General features: G+C 38.2%; 1 protein-coding gene across 1 annotated transcript in view; it reads right to left on the bottom strand.

Annotated features, from left to right (window-relative positions):
* Nucleotides 1–3,182, bottom strand: part of IMMP2L (inner mitochondrial membrane peptidase subunit 2) — a gene marked incomplete at both ends in the record, with an annotated part of 874,930 nt that extends 871,748 nt beyond the window's left edge. Inside the window, one exon of the mRNA XM_080701778.1 lies at nt 3,048–3,182. Coding sequence (XP_080557904.1) covers nt 3,048–3,182 — 135 coding nt within the window. The remainder of the gene's footprint in view (nt 1–3,047) is intronic.
* Between the last annotated feature and the right edge of the window lie 21,278 nt (nt 3,183–24,460).

Here is a 24,460-nt window from a genome sequence, read left to right as displayed (position 1 = left end):
TATCGTTTTCTTTGAGTGTCTATTTGCATCTAGCTTCTCAGAATGTCAAAATAACAGTTACAACCAACAATGACTGTTGAGTACTATTAAGCCCACTGTGGGTTAAAAATCTAAAGACAAAAATAGAGATAGAGAAGAAAAAGCTCTTTTATTGCTTTTTTGACAGAATTTTTAATTTTAAGCTCAGTAGGAAAAAAAATAATCACTGCAAAGAACTAGGTAGGAGTCTACGAGGTGTTTTACAAGTCAGATTCTTCAGGCTCATACACAGGTAGCTGAAAAGTCAAGACAATTTTAAACCAATAAATGTGTTTTACTAATCAATAAAGTCCTCAATGCTGAATAAACTTTTTTCTCATATTCTCTATTTTTCAACTATATTTGGCATAAATTTGTCTCTGAATGCTGAGCTAAAGAAATAGTATAATGTAGTGATATTTTCAGATATTTTCCCTTCTGGCCATGCACAATGCAAAAAAGGAAAATCATATGCATAATAATGCAAAAATTATATAGTAATTGCAACAAAATAAGATAATGACACTTAAAGTTATTTCCTTCACTTGCCTTTTAAATTTTTAAATCTTAATTTTAAATGTGGAAAGCATACATCTTCTATCAGAACTAGTGACCCTGCTGCAGGCATTCTCAATCAAATAAAATCTAAAACTTTGGTGTGAGGTCATTAAACTATTCCTAGGGCACCCTTTTACTCTAAAAGCCTCTGTAAGCCATTGAAGTTCTAATTTGAATAATTGCATTCCACCTACATAAATTCTCTCTGTAGTTTCAACTGTATGTAATATCAGTCTTCATTTCCTGAATTAAATTAATGTCATATAATGTGGTGCTTCTTTAAAAAAAAAAAGTGCATCTACTTTCATAGGTAACCTTTCAACAAGTGATTCATGTGCGCCAGAGGGGAATAGGTCACTATGAATAATCATTAACCCGCAATTTGTGCCAGCATTCATTGTGTGCTGCCCATTGCAAAAAAGATATCTCACATAATAAAATGAATGTATCTACATGGCTTTATAAAATATCAAATGCTCCATAAATTGAATCCTGTTTTCCAATGAATTACATCACTGTTACATTAAAAACTTTAGATTCACGTATGACTTAGCTTCAACTAGCTGAGAATTCCTATGTTTGATCAGTTCTATCCCTCTAGTGAGATATTTAATGAATAGATTAATACTGGGAGAACTGACCTTAAAAAAAGAACCATTTCATTGAACGTGGTGGTTCACATATATAATCCCAGTACTTGGGAGCCTGAGATAGGAAGATCACAAGTTCAAGGCCAGCCTCAGTCTCTCAGCAAGATCCTCTGCAACTTAGTGGAGACCCTGTTTCAAATTAAAAAACGAAATGGGGCCCGGGGTATAGCTCAGAGGTAGAATACCTCTAGGTAAAAGAAGGAAAAAAGTAAGAAAGGAAGGATTGAATGTTTAAAGAGTAAGGCATTATTTTTATAATTTCAGGGAATCCTGAAAATGACCTTCCCCTAGGAAATCACAAGCCAATAAAATTTCGGAAAGACTTTACTCAAGCTGAATTTCCAGTGTTGCCATATGGTACTTATTGAACAGACTCAAAAGACTGACATTACAGTCATTTAGTAAGATTTGATATTTCAATCCTTGTATCTTCCTTAAACAATGGCTCTACCTGTTACAGAGTGGTCTTTAAAAAAAAAAAAAGCCACTCTAGCCAGGTGCAGGGTGCACACCTGCTGTCCCACTTTCTCAGCAAGCTGAATGAGGAGGATTATCATTGTGAACAACATTATGAGACCTCGTGCCAAAAGTAAAAAGCCAGTCTAAAGTAACAATTCAGTGATCCATGGGTCCTGGCTATCTCAAACCTAAAGTCATCTAAAACAGGTCAATCTATTCTAGACTTCAGTGACTTACGATATCAGTCTATTCCAATTTTGTTAATCTTGGTTTAGAAAAGGGGGTCACTCTTGTAGGTTCAAAGGTAAATACAACTTTCCACATAACATCTGAAATAAAACACATGGCCTTGTAATCACAGGGCCGTGGCAGTTGTTCTTACAACTCCCCCGTCCCTCGTATCTCCATCCCTCTTACTCTGTCCCTCTCACCTCCAACCTGGCTTCCCTGAGGATGAAAATGCATTCCAGCTCATTGATTTTGGGATTTGGCTCTGTGTTTTGCTTTACACAATGGAATGAATGTGAACAGAAGAATGAAAGTTTTGAACTAAGACTTTAAAAGACGCTCCGTATCTCTTCTCTTCCTTCTGTATCCTGCTCTCACCCATGAGAAGAGCATACCCCAGGCAGCCATTGATCCACAAACCAGACTGAACCAACCTGACCGTCCAGAGTAACAACCGTCCACCCACAGAGCCACGAGCAAGCGGTATCTGCTGTGTAAGCGCCAACATTTTGTCCCAAACCTATTCTGCAACTATACTAATAATTTGGTCTAGAAGAAATATTCAAATATGTATGGCCAGAGTCAGAGAAAATGGTGTCATTTAGTAAAATTCCTTTAAAATTTCCATTTATAATTACTACACACACACACACACACACAAATCAAACTACAGACCCAGAAAAGAATTTGCTAGTGGTTTTTATTCACCTCCACTCTGATTATATTAGTACCACCTTAAGAGACCTAAAAAGAAATGTAGTAAAGTGAAGCTGGTTCCATTCCTATTTAAAACCTTTCCAGCTGGGCGTGGTGGCGCACGCTTGTAATCCCCGCTTGGGAGGCAGAGACAGGAGGATCGCGCAGGTTCGAAGCCAGTCACGCGCGCTGGCTTAGGAGACCCTGTTTCCAAATAAAAATGTAAAAATAAGTCTGGGAGTGTAGCCCGGAGGTAGAAGGGCTTCCAGAAACCCCAGTACCACCAAAAATAAATAAATTAAATAAATAAATAAATAAATAAATAAATAAATAAAACCTTTCCATTCCCAGCATAGAAATGATAACTAGAACTCTTGTTTCTGGTGTTGAGAAAAAATGAAGCCTGCGCTTTGAAGGCAGAAGCTGGATTTAGCTCACCTGCATTGATGCTCCTTCCACTCTTGCCACGCAGGCCACTCGATCCAAAAACGTCACGGCCACAGGCACTGCCACAAAGAAGCCTTTACAAAAGGCCTTCAAGTATCTTTTCACCCAGCTTCGTGACTGTGCCATACCTAGAAGCAGAGAGAAAACAAGCAAGAGATTAGCCTCAAGAAAGGTGAAAGACGCAAAAACAACAGGAGAAAAACGAGTGAGCTAGAGGAACAGCTCAGTATCAGCCTATGCTTAGCATGGTCAAACCCCTGGGCTCAACCTCAGCACCCCAAAAGAGAGAAACAGAAAGAAAAAAGTGAGAGTTAGAGAGACCAGCCTTGCTTCTTGATGTATTTCACACTCACCTCTGTAACCATTAGGATAAATTTGACTTACAATTCCAAAAGGAAATATGTTAATTCAGGTTAACTCTTTTTAGTTACCTCAGCTCCCCTTGATAATTTTGGTGAAAAACTACTCCCAACAAAGCAACAATAAGAAAAAACAGCAAGCATGTTAAATCCCTTTCTAAGTAAATCTAACTTTTGTTGTTTTATTTTTGAGATGTAAATCCCTTTATGTTGCCTACAACCCTAATAGAAGTTTTAGTGGGACATGTGTCTACCCAAGTGAAAATTATTTCCCAGACTCCCTTTCAGATAAATGTGACCATATGCCTAGCCATGAAGGCACTCTAACTTTATCCTATATTGCTTATACTCAGACTGTTAAATGAGACAAATGATGTTTAAACTGCTGCTAAATTGGCCTTTGCTGTGGTAGCCAAATGATGCTGAAGAACAACAAAATAATACCTATAATTACCAACCATCACTCATTCCTGCAACCATATGGTTAATTTTCAAATTTTCTAGGGCCCAGTAGATCCCTTAACTATTTGTCTTGTTCAATGAAAAAAAAAAAATAGCGAAAGATAAAAACATGACCAAATGAAGCCAACAAGTCCAGATGAAGAACATGCTTGGTTGGGCAAGATAATGCCTTGTTCACTGCCTTATTTCCAGAAGTTCCATGCACTATCCAAGACAGGGTGGGTGGGCAGCATAGAGAGTCAAGGGACTCCTTCTCTTTGTTTACTCAAGGTGTAAGACTAAATCAAAGGAGTGAAAATTTCTTTAACACAATCATGACACTCCTTTGGCCCTAACCCCACAGATCATCTTGCTTCCAAGATGATATAAGATTTCTTACCCTCTCCAGAGTGGATCCAGGAGGGTCAACAAATGTAATTAGACCAAGCTTCTGCTAGAAGGCATATATGAGGACATATTTTTTATTCTTTAGTTGGAAACAGGTTCTCACAAAGTTTCTGGGGCCTCAGTAAGTAGCTGAGGCTGGCCACAAACCTGTGATCCTCCTGTCTCAGCACCCCAAGTATTGGAATTACAAGCATGCACCATCATGCCCAGCTGAAAAGTACATATTTTTTTTAAGTACATATTTTAAAAAGTACATATTTAAAAGCAGAAAAACAAATTCCACCCAAAGAATCATTTCTGAAGATTTTCCCCCGTGAACTATATAATTTAACCTTGAAATGAGAGACAAGAGGAACATGTGAAGAAATATATCACTATCTATATGAATACTGCTGTCCTTGTAGTTATGGAAATATCTGCAAAGACTTCTTCCAAGAAACTGTACTGTCATTTTATTTGAAGGACTTTTTCCTCTGAAAGATATATACAAGAGAGGGTGACATGACAATGAGGAATTCATAGTTTTCTGACCTTGACAGAGCAAAAATTTCTCCAGAAATCTAGGATAATGACTTTCAAATATTTTTTTACCATGTCCTGCATTAAGAAGTATGTTTTATATGCAAATACAATACACACACACACACACACACACACACACACACACACACACACACCATATTATATCACATCACATCAAACAAGAAATAGCCAAATACTGAATAGTTTCACAAAACAACTTGGGTATGGTAGCACACACCTGTAATCCCAGCTACTTAAGAGGATCAGGAGTTTAATGTGACCCTGGGGAATTTAGTAAGACTCTGCCTCAAAATCAAAATAGGAGAGAAAAAAAGGGCCAGGGATGTAGCTCAGATAGAAAGCTCCCAGATCAAATTTTCTAGTAATGAAAAAAAGAAGAAAAAGAAAACAAAAGCAATACTTATCCTTAATAGAAAATGGGAAATAATTTAGTCTATTGTACTTCATTTTCTAAATATCTGGTTATAAATCACTACATTAATTTTTATGACCTACAAAATGCTACTGACTTATAGTGTTATCTAAACTGATCTATTAATAACTCAACCACAAATTCCCTTTAAATTCTTTACTATATTACCAGAAAAAAAATAATAAACTAAACTGGTTAATCCTTAATGACTTACTATATTTGACAACACTGGGAATTTTATATATATGTAGGGGTGAAGAATAGAAACCACCAATTTTTATAGCTTTGCCAACATATATTGCACATAACATTCACCCAAACCAGTAATTTTTTATATCTAACTGAAATAAATACAATTGCAGAATAAGTTTAAAAAAATAAGCAATTTAAAAACATGTTTTCATTCCAACTATAATCTTAAGTAAAATTGTTTAAGAGTGCCTACATCTGGTACCTAAAAAAGGTGTTGGCCCAACATGCTAAATGCTTCCATGAGCATCCTCAACCACTGCACTTTTGATACAGTAAACCTGCTTGGCATGTTTCAATCAGTCACACCCAGCTTAAATGTGAGCCCTTTACTAAAACTAATTTCTTATCAGTGGTATCTCACCTAGAATCAAAATCACCTTTGCAAGCTCCTTTTATATATATCTCCACAAGAGATTTAACATACTTTTTCAATGAACTGTTTTACAAAGGTCCCATTTATCATTTTCTACATGTCTTAGCAACGAAAAATAACTTTGGCATATTGATTAGTCAGTACCTTCAGGATGCAAAAGATTTGTTTTTCTCAACATTCAATTTCATTAGTTCAGTCTCTCTGAAAACACTGCTAACTAAAGGTTTAACAAGCCAAACATTAGCCTTTTATTAAATTTAAAAGTTCAGTGACCCCCCCACATAACTCCTCCTTAGTACTTTTTCAAATTTCAAACAAATAAATCCAAAGATTCCAGACTGTGAAATATCTGAATCCATTAATAATTTACTAAGTTCACCATATGCATATGGAAAAGAAAACACAATTAGTTACTATGTAGAAGAGAAAGAAAAAAGCTTCTAAGTAAATATCAGCTCCTTGTTTATTAGTTTGATAGTTCAAATTTATTTCAATGATTTCTACTTATGTTTAAGTCATAGACCACTCCCAGATTTAAAAAAAAAAAAAAAAAAGCTCCAGGGCAATGTATCCTCAGCTTGCCTTGACTAACATGTTTAAGTGTGTATCTGTCCCTATGACTCTGAACTATGATATAAGATGACAATGCACTAATAAAAGTATATACATTTAAAAAATGCAGACTCTCATCTCCACTCAGACTTCCAAAATCTAAGACCTTAGGTGATTCCCTTAATCAAGCAGGCTTAGAAAATACTGATGTTTGAGTACTTAAAGGTCAGATGTTTACTCATTCTCTCAAGTTAACTTATTTCTCAAAATGACAATGGGGTCAGGGGGAGCTACGAAGGAATTAACACCCTGAATGTGAGAAGCACACTCACATTTAGTTTGCCTTCTCACTATATTAAAAAGTAAAGAGTCTCAGGCCGGGCGTGGTGGCTCACGCTTGTAATCCCCACGCTTGGGAAGCGAAGACAGGAGGATCGCACAGGTTCAAAGCCTGCCTCAGCTACTTAGTGAGGCTCTCAGCAACTTAGTGAGACCCTGTTTCCAAATATTATATAAAATAGATCTGGGAGTATAGCCCAGAGGTAGAAAGCCCCTGGGTTCCATCCCCAGTACTACCAAAAAAATAAATTATATCAATTCACATTCCCAGAATTCCTAGCATTTTAAGCCTCCCTCCCTCCTATCCAATATATGCTTCCTATATTCACCTACTCCATTCAGTCCCCAGGGTCCCCAGGAAGGAGCACAGGGAGAGAGCCAGGCACCCTGAGGCTGACTTCCCTCTCAGCGCAAGACCAGCCATCACTTCCAAGCATCGATTTCCTCATCTATAGCAAGAATGAGCTAAGATTCTTATGTCTAAGGTCCTTTCTTTTTTTTATGTGTGGTCCTAGAGGATTGACCCAGAGGCATTCTATCTCCAAGCTACACCCTCGGCCCAATTTTATTTTTTATTTTAAAACAAGGTCTCATTAATTTGCTGCGGGACCTCGCTCAGTTACTTGAGCTGCCCTTGAACCTGCTGTCCTGCTGTCTCAGTCTCCCAATACTGGGATTATAGGTATTTGCTACCACACCTGGCCACAGCATTCTTTATACCTATAATTTTAAATTGTTTTTGGACTGTTTTTCCAGGACTTTGGCAGTTACCAAGATGAAGAAAAATACTTTAGTTATTATTGATTAAGGAAAGATATAAAAAAGATTTTGATCTATTTTCAAAGTTCCAAAGAAAAAAATGGTTAACTTTTATTAAAAGACCAGTTAAAATAGGGCAATAGAGAGAAAGCTGGAACGAATGCAAACCATGTAAGAGATAATTTGGGGGAAAAGGAAGGGGCTGGGAGGAAGCTAGGAGAAAGCTCACCAAGTACTGTGCATGTACATGTATTTCACTATCACTCTGAACTACATTATGATGTGAGACTACAATGCATCAATAAAAGTATTATTTTTAAAAGAGCATTTTTATATAGGTAAGGACCTGAAGCAGCTGCTCTTTCGCTTCTGATTTAGACAATTCCACTGTTCGGGGCACTACCACTAGCCCCTGTGCAACAGAGTCAGGGCAAGCATTTTTATGTTGCGAGATTTTCAAGGAGCATGTGGAGGTGAGCCAGCTACAGTGTACAGATCCTGCTCCGAGCCAAGGAGCAAGGAAACAAGAAAAGCTACCCTGCATACAAAGTACAATCACTATTTTCAAAGGCTCAAAGATCCAGTACAGTCCTAGACTCTCCCACCTATAACTCCTATTTTCTTCTTTGTGTGTGTGTGTGTGTGTGTGTGTGTTAATGGGAATGGAACCCAGGGGCATTCTACCTCTAAGCTGCACCCCCAGACGTATTTTTTATTCTTTATTTTGAAATAGATTATCACTGAGTTGCAAAGGGCCTCACTAAGAAGCTGTCCACGAACCATGATCCTCTATCTCAGCCTCCCAAATGCTGTGATTATAAGTGTGTGTAACCACACCCGGCCCACCTGTAACTGTTGATAGTAAAGAACTGCTAAAAGATTACAGTTCTCATATAAATACTACAGAAGCCAGACACAAATGAAGAAATGAACATTACTTCTATGCCAGGTCATATCAGATCAAAATATTAAGATTCTAATGGAATGCACATTTTGGCAAAGTTAATACATCTATGTGTCTATAGAAATTGCCAAAGAATCACTCAGGTGATCTGATCTTTTTTTTTTTTTTTTTTTTTTTTTTTTGGTGATGGTGGTGTTTGTTTGTTTGTTGCTACTGGGGATTAATTCAGGGGCAATCTAACTCCAAGCTACACCATCACTACTATTTTAATTTGAAAACAGGGTTTTAATAGTTTGATGAGAGTCTCACTGCTTGCTGAGATTGTCCTCGAACCTGCAATCCTATCTCAGACTCCCAAGTACTAGGATTACAAGCGTGTGCCACCATGCCCGTGACTCCTTCATATTTTAAATGATTAAAACTACCATTTGAATAAGCACATAGTGCCAGCTTCTTCTGAGAAAATGTTCTTTAAGCAATAACGATGTGGTGATAAAATCATTCTTGGCAAAAAGGAAGTCATTTTTACCAGGTACTGTGTTCTTATAGTAATTTATGCAAGCCATTTAGGTTCAAAACATTGCTCCTGAGAAAACTATTGCTTCTGTAGAAGCACACCTGGCTCATTGCTGAAGTACTTAAACTGAGGGTATTTTTAAATGAACTTTCAGATTCTGCAGAAATCATATTTGCCACCTGGAATATAGCACATATAAGTTAAAGTTCCTTGGGGATGCTGACCTCAGTCACATAACTACCTCCAGTTCTCTTTCTCATGATGACTTGTTATGACTTGATCATGCATGAATTCATCTAAAATTATTCTTGAATCTGCTTTATTTCAGCCTGCACAAAGTCACTGATAACTTATCCATAGCAACCAGGTGGATAAATACACCTCAAGTCATCTCAATTATAAAAACTAGCTAAAAGTTGTGGGGGAGGTTTAAAGATAGGTTATAATATAGTATCTTAGATAAAATATAACTTTTCAATAATAGTAGTAAGTCAGAGGGGAAACTATCAAACTATGCATATCAAAGGTTATGAAGAGCAGGGATGCAAAAAAAAATTGACGTGTAATTCCTAAGTGATTCAATATATGTATTTATTGTTCACCTGGTATGTATCCAAAAACTACATGAAGAGATGAATGTACACTGTGGAATGGGCCAATACGATCCTCAATCCTGTGAATGGAGTCTGCATTTTCATTCCTTCAACATTTAGTGCCTACTTTACATACCTATTTTATGTTAAGACCTGAGATGGAACAAGCTATAGCTCCTCCTCAGAAGAACATTTGGCAAGATCATTAGAAACAAGCAAATAACAACGTAAGACCAGGCTATCCTACTCTGTGGATCTTTCCAGCAGGCCCTATTACCAATAAACGTGAGAAACTAGGAGGCACATTTGGATGAATACAAGAGAAAAAATTAATAACTGGTTGAATAGAACAATTTGGTTTCCCTGGAAGCAGATCTATAGAAACCAATTTTGACATTTTTCAGGGCCATCTTTCTTTCATATTATAATGTGAAACATTAGATAATATGTATTAGTCCATTTTGTGTTACTATAACAAAATACTTCAGGCAAAGTACTTTATAAAGAGGTTTATTTTGACTCATGGTTCTGGAGGTACAAGGTGGAGGGATCTCACCTGGTGATGACCTTCTTGATGGCAGAGTCCTAAGATGGCACAGAGCATCACTCATTAAAATGTTAGAAATAAAGAAGACTACATTAAATTTTGTAAATCTCCTAGACAAGAGAAAATGTAATCATGGGAGTAAATGTATATATGGCCTATTTGAAGCAGTAAAAACATTGGATCACAGGTATCTTGAAAACGATATCAAACAAAACACTTTACTAGGCCTTTCTAAAAGCTGGCTCATATCACCCTAATCCTAAAGATTAGCCTTTTTTATAAATCCATATAGACAATATCTGACAGCATTTACAACTAAGGCCCAATTCTAAATTTCAGTTATTAAAATGTCACAAATTCTTCAAAAAAAGTTTACCATTGAAATTAATAGAACAGTAAGACTTTTTTTTTTTTTTTTTTTTTTTTTTTTTTTTTTTTTTTTGGTGGTACTGGGGTTCCTGGAAACCCTTCTACCTCCAAGCTACACTCCCAGACCTATTTTATACTTTTTTATTTGGAAACAGGGTCTCTTAAGCCAGAAAAAAATCTTAACAATTGATTAACTATTGGCAAGAACAACCTTGGTAAGCTTTTAACTGTGTGTGTGTGTGTGTGTGTGTGTGTGTGTGTGTGTGTGTGTGGTGCTGGGGATTGAACCCAGGGACATTCTATCTCTGGGCTACACCTCCAGCCCTATTTTTCCTTTTCTATTTTGAAGAAAGGTCTCAATAAGTTGCAGAGGGTCTCACTGAATAAGCTGAGGCTAGCAGCAAACAGCCATCCTCTTGTCTCAGCCCCCCTAGTACTATGTGCACCACAACTGTGCACCACCATGCCCGGCTTAGTTTTTAACTTTAATAAACCCTAAATTTGGATTTCAACACTGTACTCTGTTTTTCTAATTTAATAAACAATAATATAGTTGTTGTCATTATTTAGAAGCTAATGGCAACATGGATTTTAAACTAACAGTATGGCAACTTAAATACAGATGTAATTAAAACAGACCAGGTACTTATCCACAGCTCAAACAAATCAATGGGCAGATTTTGGTCTATTTCATCATAAACCAATTTATTCCAGAAGTAATAAAATTTTGAATTAGTAAAAGCAAATACTTATGGTACCAGAATACTTACAAAATAAGTAGGAAGAAAACAATGCATTATTTAGCATTTGGGCCACATATAAAATTGGCTTTAAAAAAAAAAATTAAGCCGGGCGTGGTGGCACAGGTTTGTAATCGCTGTGCTTGGGAGGTGGAGACAGGAGGATAGCACAGGTTCGAAGCCAGCCTCACTGGCTTAAGAGACCCTGTTTCCAAATAAAGTATAAAATAGGTCTGGGAATGTAGCCCGGAATTAGAAGGGTTCCATCCCCAATACCACCAAAAAAATAAATAAATAAATAAAAGTAAATAAAAGAGCCTATCAATTTAAAAAAAAAAAACACCCTTTTCCAAAGAATAAAAAGCTGAAAAACTTAAGAAACCTAAAAATTAAAAGAAAAAAGATATCATTCAGAACCTAAAAAAGATAGGCATAAAATAATCAAGAAGTATATTAGAAACTGAGCATCATGCAGTAACATGAATAATAAGAAATGTCACTGGAAACACATGACACACTGTTTCTGAAGTACAGTCATCAAAGTATAACCTTTTCTCTCCTTAATTTGCTAACTCACATTTGGGCCCAATACACATCACTGTGTGTGTGTGTGTGTGTGTGTGTGTGTGTGTGTGTGTGTGTCTGATTCTATGGATTGAACTCAGTGGCCTTCTACCTGTATGCTACATACCCATATATTTTATTATTTTGATTTTTGGGGTGTGTGTGTGTGTATGTGTGTGTGTGTGTGTGTGTGTGTGTGTGTGTGTGTGGTACTGGGGGTGGAACCCAGGGGCTTTTTCTACCTCCAGGCAATACTCCCATACCTATTTTATATTTTATTTGGAAATAGGGTCTCACTAAGTTGCTGAGAGCCTCACTCCGTAGCTGAGGCTGGCTTCGAACCTGTGTGATCCTCCTGTCTCAGCCTCCCAAGCATGGGGATTAAAAGCGTGCACTACCACGCTCAGCTATATTTTATTATTTTGAAACAGGGTCTTGCTAATTTACCACACAATATCCTCAAACTTGTGATCCTTCTGTCTTAGCCTCCCAAGTAGTGGAATCAGAGTTAGGCAGTATCAGGCCCAACACAACACACATTGATTCTGTGTATGTGCGTGTGCATGTATGCACACGCATGTGTGTGGGCTGTGTATGTGTGTGTAGTACTAATTATTGAACACAGACATTCTACCTCAAAGCTCCACCCTCATCCCCCCTTTTTTTTTTTTTTTGGTGGTACTGGGAGTAGAACACAAAGGCTTTCTACCTTCATATATATATTTTTTTTTCATATATATATATTTTTTTCATATATATATATTCATATATATATTCATATATATATATTCATATATATATTCATATATATATATATATATATATATATATATATATTTTTTTTTTTTTTAGAAACAGGGTCTCACTAAGTTGCTGAGAGCCTCACTAAGCAGCTGAGGCTGGCTTCGAACCTGTGTGATCCTCCTGTCTCAGCCTCCAAATTACAAGCATAAGCCACCACGCTCAGCCACCCTTAGCCCTTTTAATGTTTTGTTTTAAAACAGGGTCTCAACTAGTTTGCTGAGTATCTCACTATGTTGCTGAGGCTGGCTTCAAACGTGCAATCCTTCTGCCTCAGGCACTACCCTACCTGGCCTAAGATACTTTTCATACCAACCTTATTGCTTCCCTATTTTAGAGGGTACAGGAGTTTCATTAGGGTTCAACTGCAAGCAGAATATGCTTTTTTTTTTTAAATGTGGTACAAGGGAATTGAACCTAGGGGCATTCTACCTCTGAGCTATATCCCAACCCTGTTTTATATTTATTGTGAAACAGATTGCTAGTTTGATGAGAGTCCCACTACTTGCTGTGAAGGGTCCGAGAATCTCCCACCAACCCAAATATCGAAGGACTCACAAGAGATGTAAAATGCAAGTGAGGTTTATTGTGCTGCAGCTCTGTCCCGGCTAGCCAGGAGTCGAGTTTCGACACTAAATGGACACTAAATGGTTGAGGTTCGACCCCCCCCCCCCACTCCACGCTCTGAATTTTATAACCCTAGGAGGGAGTGGTTACACACAAGGGAGTGGTTACACACGGCAGAGCCCGCCAAAAGTTCAAGCCCCCCAACCTTAGAATACAACCAATCAGATACAAGGACAAACAAGTACAACCAATAATTTTAAAACATGCATCCACACACGTCAGAGCCTGCTCTGCCTTTCCCACCCACCTTGGCTGGGCCAAGCTTATCTCTGCACTGAAGAATCTGCCTGGAGAGGAGATTAGCCTGGCCTTGTTTGCTGATCTAGCTCAGAGATATGGGGATGGGGTCCCATTTACAAAGACCTTGGCCAGCAAGCTGGAGATTAGAGGCTTTGACCCTGTGGGTCCCCTACCCTCGTCCTTGAATCCTGCAACCTGGGCAGCTGGGCTTATGGATCTTCACTCTATTTCCAATCCTACCTTACTTCTATATCTTAACTCTATATTTTAATACCTTATATCTAATCCTAATATGGAAGAAGACTTCTCTAGTTAACTTCTCATACTGGGGGGAAAGCACTTCTTCCAGCCTGCTTTCTAGCACCCCTACAGCTGAAGCTATCCTTGAACCTGCAATCCTCCCATTTCTGCCTCCTAAGTACTGGGAGAATAGGCAATTTCTTAAGAAATGCCTATTCTTAATGGTTCCAGGTTCTCATGACCATCCTATCCTGACATCTACCCTTCATGTTCAAACACATTGTGTTTGTAATTGGAGTACCAATGCCTATAAGTGAATATAAAGAATCAAACTCCAATTTACATCAGACATAAGGACCAACATCATGACTTTCCCCAGATCAGAGTTGGGAATAGGGAGTAGAAAGGTTTCTTAAAACAACCAAGGCCTCTAGACCCCAAAGGGGACAAAGACAGGAAGATGAGAAGTGAGGGTCAGGAGAAAGTGAGACAGAAATACAACGTAACCAGCAAATGTATGTGCAGCCCAGGGATTAGTGCTACTCTGTACAGAAAAATATATAAAAATTACAAACACAGACTCTAGCAGCAGGAAAGCACATTAGTGCTTGACTAGTCTGTCAAAAATAAAACCTGTCCAAACTATGGATAGAAGATTGGAAGGCTGCCCACAGCCCATCGAGGGCAGCTGCAAGTCCACAGGGAGCTCTACCAGCTCAGGACTAGATGAAGATGCATGCCAGAGGAAAAGACTTACACAATTTAAGGTGGAAGCAACAATTAAAAAAAAAAAAAAAAAAACTCCTTTGTAATAAGTGGCCGAGGCCCTTTAAACACAAAAGCACAAGTGCCTGTACACGTACACACTTGCATACACCTGTCAAAATGTCAGCAGAGGGCAGGGGGGGAATGTATGTTAAATAAAATTAGTGAATAAACACTACCATGAGGCCACAGTACAAAGCAGCTCACACTGTTCAGCCTGGAGATTCGGGCAGATGGAGCGCAGCACTACCCAGACTCAAGTGTCTGCTGCACAGAAAGTCCAGGGATTATAATGAGCCTCTGATGAGTATTACAGCATATGGGGCTGGGATGATGCTACTTAGACTGTTCCCCACACATAAATGCCTTGTTCTGATTTCTGCAGAGTTTTCCATGTTAGAAGGCACTGTTTAAGGTACATTTGAAATTGTTTTTGTGATAACCTGTGCAATTTCATCGACATGCGTACCCTGAAGTTACCATGTATTTATCAATCAAAATATCCAAAATTATTCAGGAAAACATTTTTTAAAATGTAAAACAATTGTTAAGAATGCTGTAAGCAGGCATCTGCAATGAAATACATGATCCAAGTTGTATAATTTTAATGAAGGGTGAGAATATGGGAAAATAAAACAATTAAAATATCACCCCAGCTCAAGCTTGTAATCCCAGCACTTGGGAGGCTGAGTCAGGATGATTGTGTAGGTTCGAAGCCAGCCTCAGGTATTTAGCGAGGCTCTTAGCAACTTAGTGAGACCCTGTTTCCAAATAAAATATAAAATAGGTCTGGGAGTGTAGCCTGGAGGTAGAAAAGCCCCTGGGTCCCACCCCCAGTACCACAAAAAAAATATCACCCAGATATTATCAATATTTTTGGTGTAAATATTCTTAGATCCTTGACCAGTGAGCCAGTGATAGCCAGTGGCTTTCAAATATAGTACAGCATAGCACCGTGTAACATACTATGAGTTTAACATTCATTTTGTTCCCCAGTACCAATTGAACCTCAGGGTATTCTACCTCTGAGCTATACTCCCTGGACTTTTTATTCTTTTATTTTTTATTGGTACACTATAGTCTCACATCATAATGTGGATTCTTTACTTTGAAAGAGGGTCTTGATAAGTTGCTGAGGGTCTCACTAAGTTGCTGAGGCTGGCCTCCAACTTGTGATTTTCCTGTCTCAGCCTGTCAAGTAAGCCACCACACCCAACCAATATAAGAGAAGCAGATGTATATATGGATAAAACAAAAGGAAGTCCTGGTGATTTTTTTTTTTTTTTTTTTTTTTTTTTTTTTTTTTGGTGGTACTGGGGTTCCTGGAAGCCCTTCTACCTCCAGGCTACACTCCCAGACCTATTTTTACATTTTTATTTGGAAACAGGGTCTCCTAAGCCAGCACGTGTGGCTGGCTTCGAACCTGCGCGATCCTCCTGTCTCTGCCTCCCAAGCGCGGGGGATTACAAGCGTGCGCCACCACGCCCGGCGTCCTGGTGGTTTTTAAATGTCAACAAATGTTTTAAAATGTGGAGCCTAGTGCCCCTCCTCTTTAAAGTGGATTAAACTTGGTGACTCTGGGTTTGGATGTTGGAAGTCCACAAGAAAGCTCATATGCTTGCAATGCAACAATATTCAAGGTGAAATCATTGAACCAGGGCTCTAATCTCATCAGGGGGCAAATCCACTGATATGCTGGGTGGTGCCCTTAGCAGGTGGGGTATGGCCTTGAGGACTCTATCTGTCCCTGGCCACTCCCTGCCCCCCTTCTCTGCTTCCTGGCCATCCTAAGCAGTTTTCCTCTTCCACACCCTGCCCCTGTGACATCTCTGCCTTAGAGCTGGCCAACTACGGACAGAACCTCTGAAGCCATGAACTAAATAAATGTTTTCTCCTCCAAGTTGTTCTTTTCGGTATTTTGGTCACAAAAATGGAAACGCTAACCAAAACAGTGACTTTCTGCTAGAAAACAGAACACGACACTACGTAACTTGAAGACAGACATAAAAAAGAAAGCATCTTCCAGACTCCTTCTCCTCTCTCTTAGATCACTAAGTGAACCAGCACACTCTGTCACAAGAACACCCAGCTTGCGCAGAGGCCCTTGTGAAGAGAAATTACACCCAGCACCCACCACCAGGCACAGTGAGTAGCTTTCGAGGCAGATTTTCTGGCCTCAGTTAAACCTCCTACTGACTGTAGCTTAGGCTGAAATACTAACTTTAACCTAACAAGAGACACTGAACCAGAAGCTGTTCCTAAATTTCTGATCCATGGGAGAATTCTTAGAACAATAAATGAGCTGGGCACGGTGGTACACATTTGTAATCCCCAGTTCTTGGGAGGCTGAAATAGGAAGATTGCAGATTCATGGCCAGCCTCAGCTACTTACTTAGGCCCTCTGCAACTTAGATGTGGTTTCAAAATAAAGAATAAAAAGTAGGGCTGGGGGTATAACTCAGAAGTAGAATGCCCCTGGGTTCAATCCCCAATACTATCCAAAAAAAAAAAAAAAAAAGGAAGAAAGAAAAGAAACAATAAATGTTTAAGCCACTGAATTTGGGGGTTAATTTGTTAAACAGAATTAACCTATACAATACTGAACTCAAAAAAGAGCCAAGGATACAAAGAAACTTAGTATATGAAAAGTCAACATTTACACTGAAAGGAAAGGGACTTGAAGTAACAACCGATGTCAACACAGCTAATCTCAATTTGGGGGGCTGGGCAAAATCGAACCTAGATTATTTCGCTATAAGAAAATAAATTCCAGATAAGTGAAACATTAAATGTAATAAATAAAAATATGAAAATATTAAAAGAGATTAAAGGCAAGATGTCTTTTAAGGGTAGAAAGAGACCTTTCTGAACATTTTCCAAAAACCAGAAAACATAAAAGAAAAATATTGATAGTTTTAACCATATAAAAATCCAAAAATTTGCCAGCCGTGATGGTGCACGCTTGTAATCCCAGCATTCGGGAGGCTGAGACCTGGAGGATCGCAGATTGGGGACAACCTCAGCTACTTAGTGAGGCCCTCTGCAACTCAGTGAGACCCGGTTTCAAAATAAAGAACAAAAAATAGGGCAGGGGGTGTATCTCGGAGGTCAAATGTCCCTGGGTTCCATCTCCAGACCCGCAAAAAAAAAAAAAAAAAAAAAAAAAAAAAAAAAAATCCAAAAATAAGATTAAATGAAAATCAGCACAATATAAAAATTGCAACATATATTAATAACAAAAGCTTAGTATTTCTAAAGTACTATAACCCTCACAAATTATTTTTAAAAAGTAAAAGTTCAGAGAGAAGAGGGAATAAGTTACATAAAATACATTTTACCAAAAGCAAAATACGAATATTATGTAAAGATATAAAATTATGTTACGCCATACTACTAAAACTAATGTAAATACATTCAAAATGTCACTTTTTTTTGGTACTGGGGGTAGAACCTAGAGGCTTTTCTACCTCTGGCCTATACCCCCAGACATATTTTATATTTTTTTAGAAACAGGGTGTAAGTTGCTGAGAGCCTCACTAAATAGCTGAGGCTGGTTTTAAACCTACGCAATCCTCCTGTCTCAGCCTCCCAAGTGCCAGGATTACAAGCATGCACCACCATGCCCGGCTAAAATGTCTCTTTTTTAAAAGTGTATCACAGTGGCAAAGATTTTAAAAATTGACATTACTTTAGAGAAAACAGGCCCACTCATGATTTTCTGGGAATATAAGCAGGAATAACCTGTATTGAAAAACACATGGCACCAAGTACCAAAATGTTCCATGAACAACACTTCTGATGCAGGGATTTCTTTCACAGGTTCAAATATCATCAAGAATTTTCAACACATTATTATAACAGTGAAAACTTAAAACAACCAAGATGTCCACAAATATTTTACTTATAGCATGCATATAGTAGAGAAATCTGCAATAATTAAAAAGGATAACACATAGCTATATGTTTTGAAAATAAGTTGAAAAATTTTCCCTACAATATGAACCCATTTATGTAAAATTTTATACACATATCATCATCATCATCCTTGAAAGAGTTCAGATGATGAATATAAACTAAAATACCAGCAGCATTTATTCGGAGTCAATGATCTTTTACTATCTTCTTATATTTTTCCATGTTAAACTATTAATAATGGGTATATGCTACCATTATATACTAGAGCAAAATCGTTACAACAAATATTTCTTTAATGTAAATTAACACATCACATTCACAGTGTCAACATAATGTGAGAATTTTGTTGGTTCATAAATAATTTCCCTCAGCATATGAAGATTTTGGTCAAATCAAGAGCAAGTTTTCTCAGGATTAGAGGAAAAGTCTTCTTTCAGCTTCAAGATTTTTCTGATGTTCAGCTATCTGAAGAAGGTGAGGGCAAATGAAAGAATACAAAGACATTTCTCTGTTCTTAAAATAAAATAAAAAGGTAAGTGACACCCTGGAGCACATTTTCAGCTTACATAAGATTGGTCTATGTTAGAAGTAGAGAACTTTAGGGACCTACAACCCAAACCAAGATTTAAGGTTCAGCTTGACAAGGTTTCTGGCTGAGATAGAATATAATGTTATATGCAAATTTGTGTGTGCGCACACCTGCGCACGTGTGTGTGTGTGTGTGCGCATGTGTGTGTGTGTGTGTGTGTGTGTGTGTGTTACTGGGGTTTAAACCCAAGGGAGTTCTACCACTGAGCTACAGCCTCAATACTTCTTTTTTTTTTGGGGGGGGGGAGGAGGGAGATAGGGTCTCACTAAGTTGCTGAGGCTGACCTCAGATCAGCAATCCTCCTGAATCAACCTCCCAAGGACACAGGATTACAAATGTGTGCCACCTCGCCCAGATGCCAGTAGAAACTTGACAGTACTGTTGTTGGTTCACAGTGCTATTTTGCTAGATACGTCTTCAAAATTCCACTGTTGTTCAAATATCTATTCCTAGCTATTTTCCTTTAGGCCTTTATTTTTACAGGATAATTTCACAGAATTAAGTCTTTTTAAGAATGCATATATGGCATTAATGGTAAAAAATGATTCTACATTCTAAATAAAATGCAATGAAGTAGAAAAACATTCTGAAAGAAAGGAAGAAATAGGGAGGGAAGGAAAGAAGAGAAAAACTTTATGCTTCATTTTGCTTCAGTGATACTTTCTTTTTTTTGGAGGGGGGGGGTGTCCTGGAAACCCTTCTACCTCCGGGCTACACTCCCAGACCTATTTTTATACATTTTTGAAATTTGGAAACAGGGTCTCTCAAGCCAGCGTGTTCCTCCTGTCTCCACCTTCCAAGCGCGGGGATTACAAGCGTGCGCCACCCCGCCCGGCCCAGCTTCAGTGATACTTTCTAAAGTAAATTATTGAATGCAAAGTAAAACAACTCATTAGTAATCTCAATTTATGGTACATATTTTGAGTATGTATTAATAAATATAAAAAGAAACAGTCTTTGCCCTACTAGACACTATAAATAGAACAACGAAACAGTCATTATGGGAGAGAGGACTAATCCAGTTATATATTTTTGTTTGTTTTTTGTTTTGTTTTGTTTTGGGTGGTACTGGGGTTCCTGGAAGCCCTTGTACCTCGGGCTACACTCCCAGACCTATTTTATACTTTTTTATTTTTGGAAACAGGGTCTCTTAAGCCAGCGTGGCTGGTTTTGAACCTGCACGATCCTCCTGTCTCCGCCTCCCTAGCGCGGGAATTACGCCCGGCTTCCGGTTATATTTTGCACAAAGCATTTAATTATATATTCTCATTGGGGACAGATGGAAATGTACACAGTTAAGGAAATAATTCTGGAACTATTTGGATGCCTAGTAAAATGGAGCAAATGAGTAAAGGCACTCGTGGGTGATGGCTGTGCAAGAGAGCAAATCACAGGAGGAAGTCAGGAAGTGCCGTGGGCCTAAAGCAGAACACCGGAGTAGTAGCCAGCACCATTCCCCACCGCAAGGAACCAGGACTCCTCAGCAAATAGGGAGGAGAGGTACAACGTGAACCTTGAAAATTCTGTTATGTCACAAGCAAAGTGCACAGAGAAAAGTAGGAACACGGGAGCATGCCTGAAGGTACTCATGAATTCTAAAGTCAGTCATGAGTACAACTCAATGGAAAGTAGCCTTGCTTATTTTCTGAATTTGAACATTAAAGAAATTGATATTTAACTTAAGGTAAATTAGGTAATATCAATTTTATTTCACCTAACAAAATTTTTTGTAAGCTAAGTTCAAATGCAAATCACTATTTTAAAATAAGTTTCAGCCGGGCGTGGTGGTGCAGCGCACACTTGTAATCCCCACGCTTGGGAGGCGGAGACAGGAGGATCGTGCAGGTTCAAAGCCAGCCTCGCTGGCTTAAGAGACCCTGTTTCCAAATAAAAAAGTATAAAAATAGGTCTAGGAATGCAGCCCGGAGGTAAAAGGGTTTCCAGGAACCCCAGTACCACCAAAATAATAATAATAATAATAATAATAATAATACAAAGTAAAATAAGTTTCAATCCCAATCATTCTCAGATATGTCAGTGAGAAATGGTCATTCCCTGGCACATAAAAGAAAACCTTTTTAATTCATACATTATCTTTCTACACTATCTTCCAAAGAATAATTATTGAGCTGAATTTGCTTTTCACTATTCTTGAGTACTGTGTCTGAATACCCATTGGTTAATAGGGACACAGTGATAAAAAGAAACACTTATGAATCTGAAGACTATGTAAAACAATTGTTTTATTAACTACCACTGTACAGTGTACAACGGTTGAACCCTTGTAGCATTGTTAAGAAATAGCTGATATGGAAACTACCCAAACCTAAAGAACATGTTGGGAGAAACAGAAAATTTGCTACAAAAAAAAAATAATTGAGTCTGGGTGTGGCAGTGTATGCCTACAATCTCAGTACTTGGGAGGCTGACACAGAAGGACCACAGATTTGAGGTCAGCCTCAGCAATTTAGCAAGACTGTCAGCAATTCAGCAAGACCTTGTCTGTTTCAAAATTTAAAAAATGGCTGGGGGTATAGATCAGGTAAAATGCCACTGGGTTCAGTCCCCAATACAAAAGAAAAAAAATGAATTGGCATCCTTTCTTTAGTATTTATTCCTTTCACCTCAATGAACATGTATTGACTACCTGCTAGGTGTCAGGCATCACACCAGTATCTATATTAAAAGAATGAAGATATATCTACGTTTCTGTATAGATACTGAACACTACACATTATTCTTTTGAAGTAGTCTAGTCTTGTGATAAGGTTAAGAGGGCCATAAAAATGAAGAAAGATACATTTTATAAAGGAGAGAGGCAATCCGAGATGTTATATAGAAAGATAAAGTGTACAGGATTCTATATTCTCTGGTTCTGCTCTCAGAAAATGACTCTATCATCCAAATAGCTGCCTTAAGGTCAACATGGTAGTTAGCCAAAATGCTTTCCTGGAAAGGTACAATCATCATACTTTCCTCCTGCTTAAAATCCTTCAGTTCCTCCCAGTTCCCCACAGCGTATGTCAGATTTAGCATTCATGGCTAATTACAATCAAATTCCTAGTCCCATCACTTCTAGTCTTTTACTGGCACATCAGATACCCACCCAACACAGGACGTGCAATTTCTGGAATGTGTCACACTTATATTTGTCTCTGGGACCTTAGAAATGAATGCTCTCCCTTATATCTGTGTGTGTGTGTGTGTGTGTGTGTGTGTGTGTGTGTGTGTGTGTGTGTGTGTGTTACTGGGGATTGACCCCAGGGGCGCTCGAATGCCAAGCCATACCCCAAGCCCCACTTTACTCTTGTTGTTGCTGTTGTTTTGTTTGTTTCTAATAGTGCTGGGGCTGGAACCCAGGGGTGGTCTACCTATGAGCTACACCCCCAGCCCTATTTTATCTGGAACAGTCTTGCCAAGTTGCTGGCTTTGATTGAACCTGTGGTCCTCCTATCTCGGCCTCCCGAGTACTGGGATTACGGGCCTAATGAAATAGGGACACAGTGATAAAAAGAAACACTTATGAATCTGAAGACTATGTAAAACAATTGTTTTATTAACTACCACTGTACAGTGTACAATGGTTGAACCCTTGTACTATTGTTAAGAAATAGCTGATATTCTCCTAATTTCTCCTTCTGATCTTCATTACTCTTTCCATGTTTGTCTTGAAAAATTCTTACTCACTCTTCAGGGTGAAGAAAACTGGGATGTTTACCCTAAATTCTTCAGGCTGAAGACTCTTGGGATGTTCACGCTGATTCTCCAAGTCTGAATCAGATGCCTTCCTGTAGGTTCCCTTAATATCCTCCACTTCCTCTAGCACGTCACTTATCATATCTGATTTTCTCCTCCTTACCTCCAATCAACTGTGAGTTCTGTGAAGGCAGATTCCCATTCAACGTCATACTTCAGGGCCTTGCGCTTTAGTGTTCAATGTTCAAAACAGTTTTATTAAAGAAATAAATCTCTTCCAATAATTTATTACTAAAGGGATTTTTTAAAATTATTTTGGTAGCTGTGCATGTGATGCATGCTTGTAATCTCAGCATTCGGGAGGCGAGACAGGATTGTGGTTCACGGACAGCCTCAGCTACTTAGTGAAGCCTTTGTAACTCAGTGAGACCCTGTTTCAAAATAAAGAATAAAAAATAGGGCTAGCTATAGTAAAGCAACTAATGTGACCAATCAGAGGGTATGGAATAGTGGAGGACGGAGCCTCTTTAAAACGCAGGAGGTACATAAAAAAATGTATCAAAGTTAATCACCAAACAAGCATGGGATGGAGGGAGGGGGAGGGAATGGGATGGGGGCTGAAGGAGGGCTAATTGGATGATGTGTGCTTGTATATCCTCTCATGTCTTGTACTCCAATGTGATTGATATATGACTACAATGCACCAATTAAAAATAAATAAATAAAAGCAAAAAAATAAATAAATAAATTCTGAAACAAGAAAAAAAAAAATAGGGCTAGGGGCATAGCTCGAAGGTAGAATGCCCCTGGGTTCTATTCCCGGTACCTGAAAAAAAAAAATGTGGTAAACTAACATCATAATTTCCTGCCTACTATAGCCTGCTACTTTTAAAAAGGTAAAGAAGAATGGGAACAGATTTACCATTTGACCCCAGCAATACCACTTCTGGGTATCTATCCAAAAGAAAGCAAACCAAACTACCAAACTAATCCATGCGCACCTACCTATGTTCATAGCTGCACAATTCACCATTGCCAAACTATGGAACCAATCAAGATATCCATGAATGGATGAATGGACTGATTACAAAACTATGGGATATGTACACAATGGAATTTTACTCAGCCATATAAAACAATACAATGACATCATTTTCACAGAAATGGGTGGAACTGGAGGACATTATGCTAAGTGAGATTAGTCAGTCACAAAAAGTAAAAAATCGGATGTTTTCACTAATATGTGAAAGCTAAAGTAAAATGGGTTATAGGAGGAACTCCAGGTGGAAAAGGAGATCCTACAGAGGAGCAAACAAGGCAACCTAACTGAGGGGATAGCTGACTGGGTGACACGTGCATGTATGTCTACACAAGTTTTTTTATTCCAATATGATGTATGAATATAATGCACCAATTAAAAAAAAAGACTGAAAAAATAACTCACAACATTCCAATCATCCCAGAATCTCAGCAAAGAGTTTTTCTGTTTTCTGCAAGTCCATATAATTAAACATATTTATAATTTTACAATTATACACAGCTATGGACATCCTTCAAAGTGCCAGGCATTAATGTTTTGGTTGTAGAGAGGTAAATAAAACTTCTAAGAGTTTCTTGAACCTAAAAGCTAACAGCATAGAGAGGAAATCAGGGGTACAGAAAAGAGAAACATCAAATAAAGATTTTGTTGAGTCTCCTCCCATCTTTGAGTCCCCTCATATTCTAAGTCTAGAAAATGTAGAACCTCTCTGGTGAGAACTTCTCACCTTCCAATATTTTTACCTTCAAATTTAAGGTTATAACATATTCTTGTGTTCTTCTATCTGGTCCCTGAAAAAGTTAAGGATGTACCATTACAT

The sequence above is a fragment of the Muscardinus avellanarius genome (assembly GCF_963383645.1).
Source record: "Muscardinus avellanarius genome assembly, chromosome: 9".
NCBI classification, from domain to species: domain Eukaryota; kingdom Metazoa; phylum Chordata; class Mammalia; order Rodentia; family Gliridae; genus Muscardinus; species Muscardinus avellanarius.
This window is presented reverse-complemented; position numbering and strand designations above follow the sequence as displayed.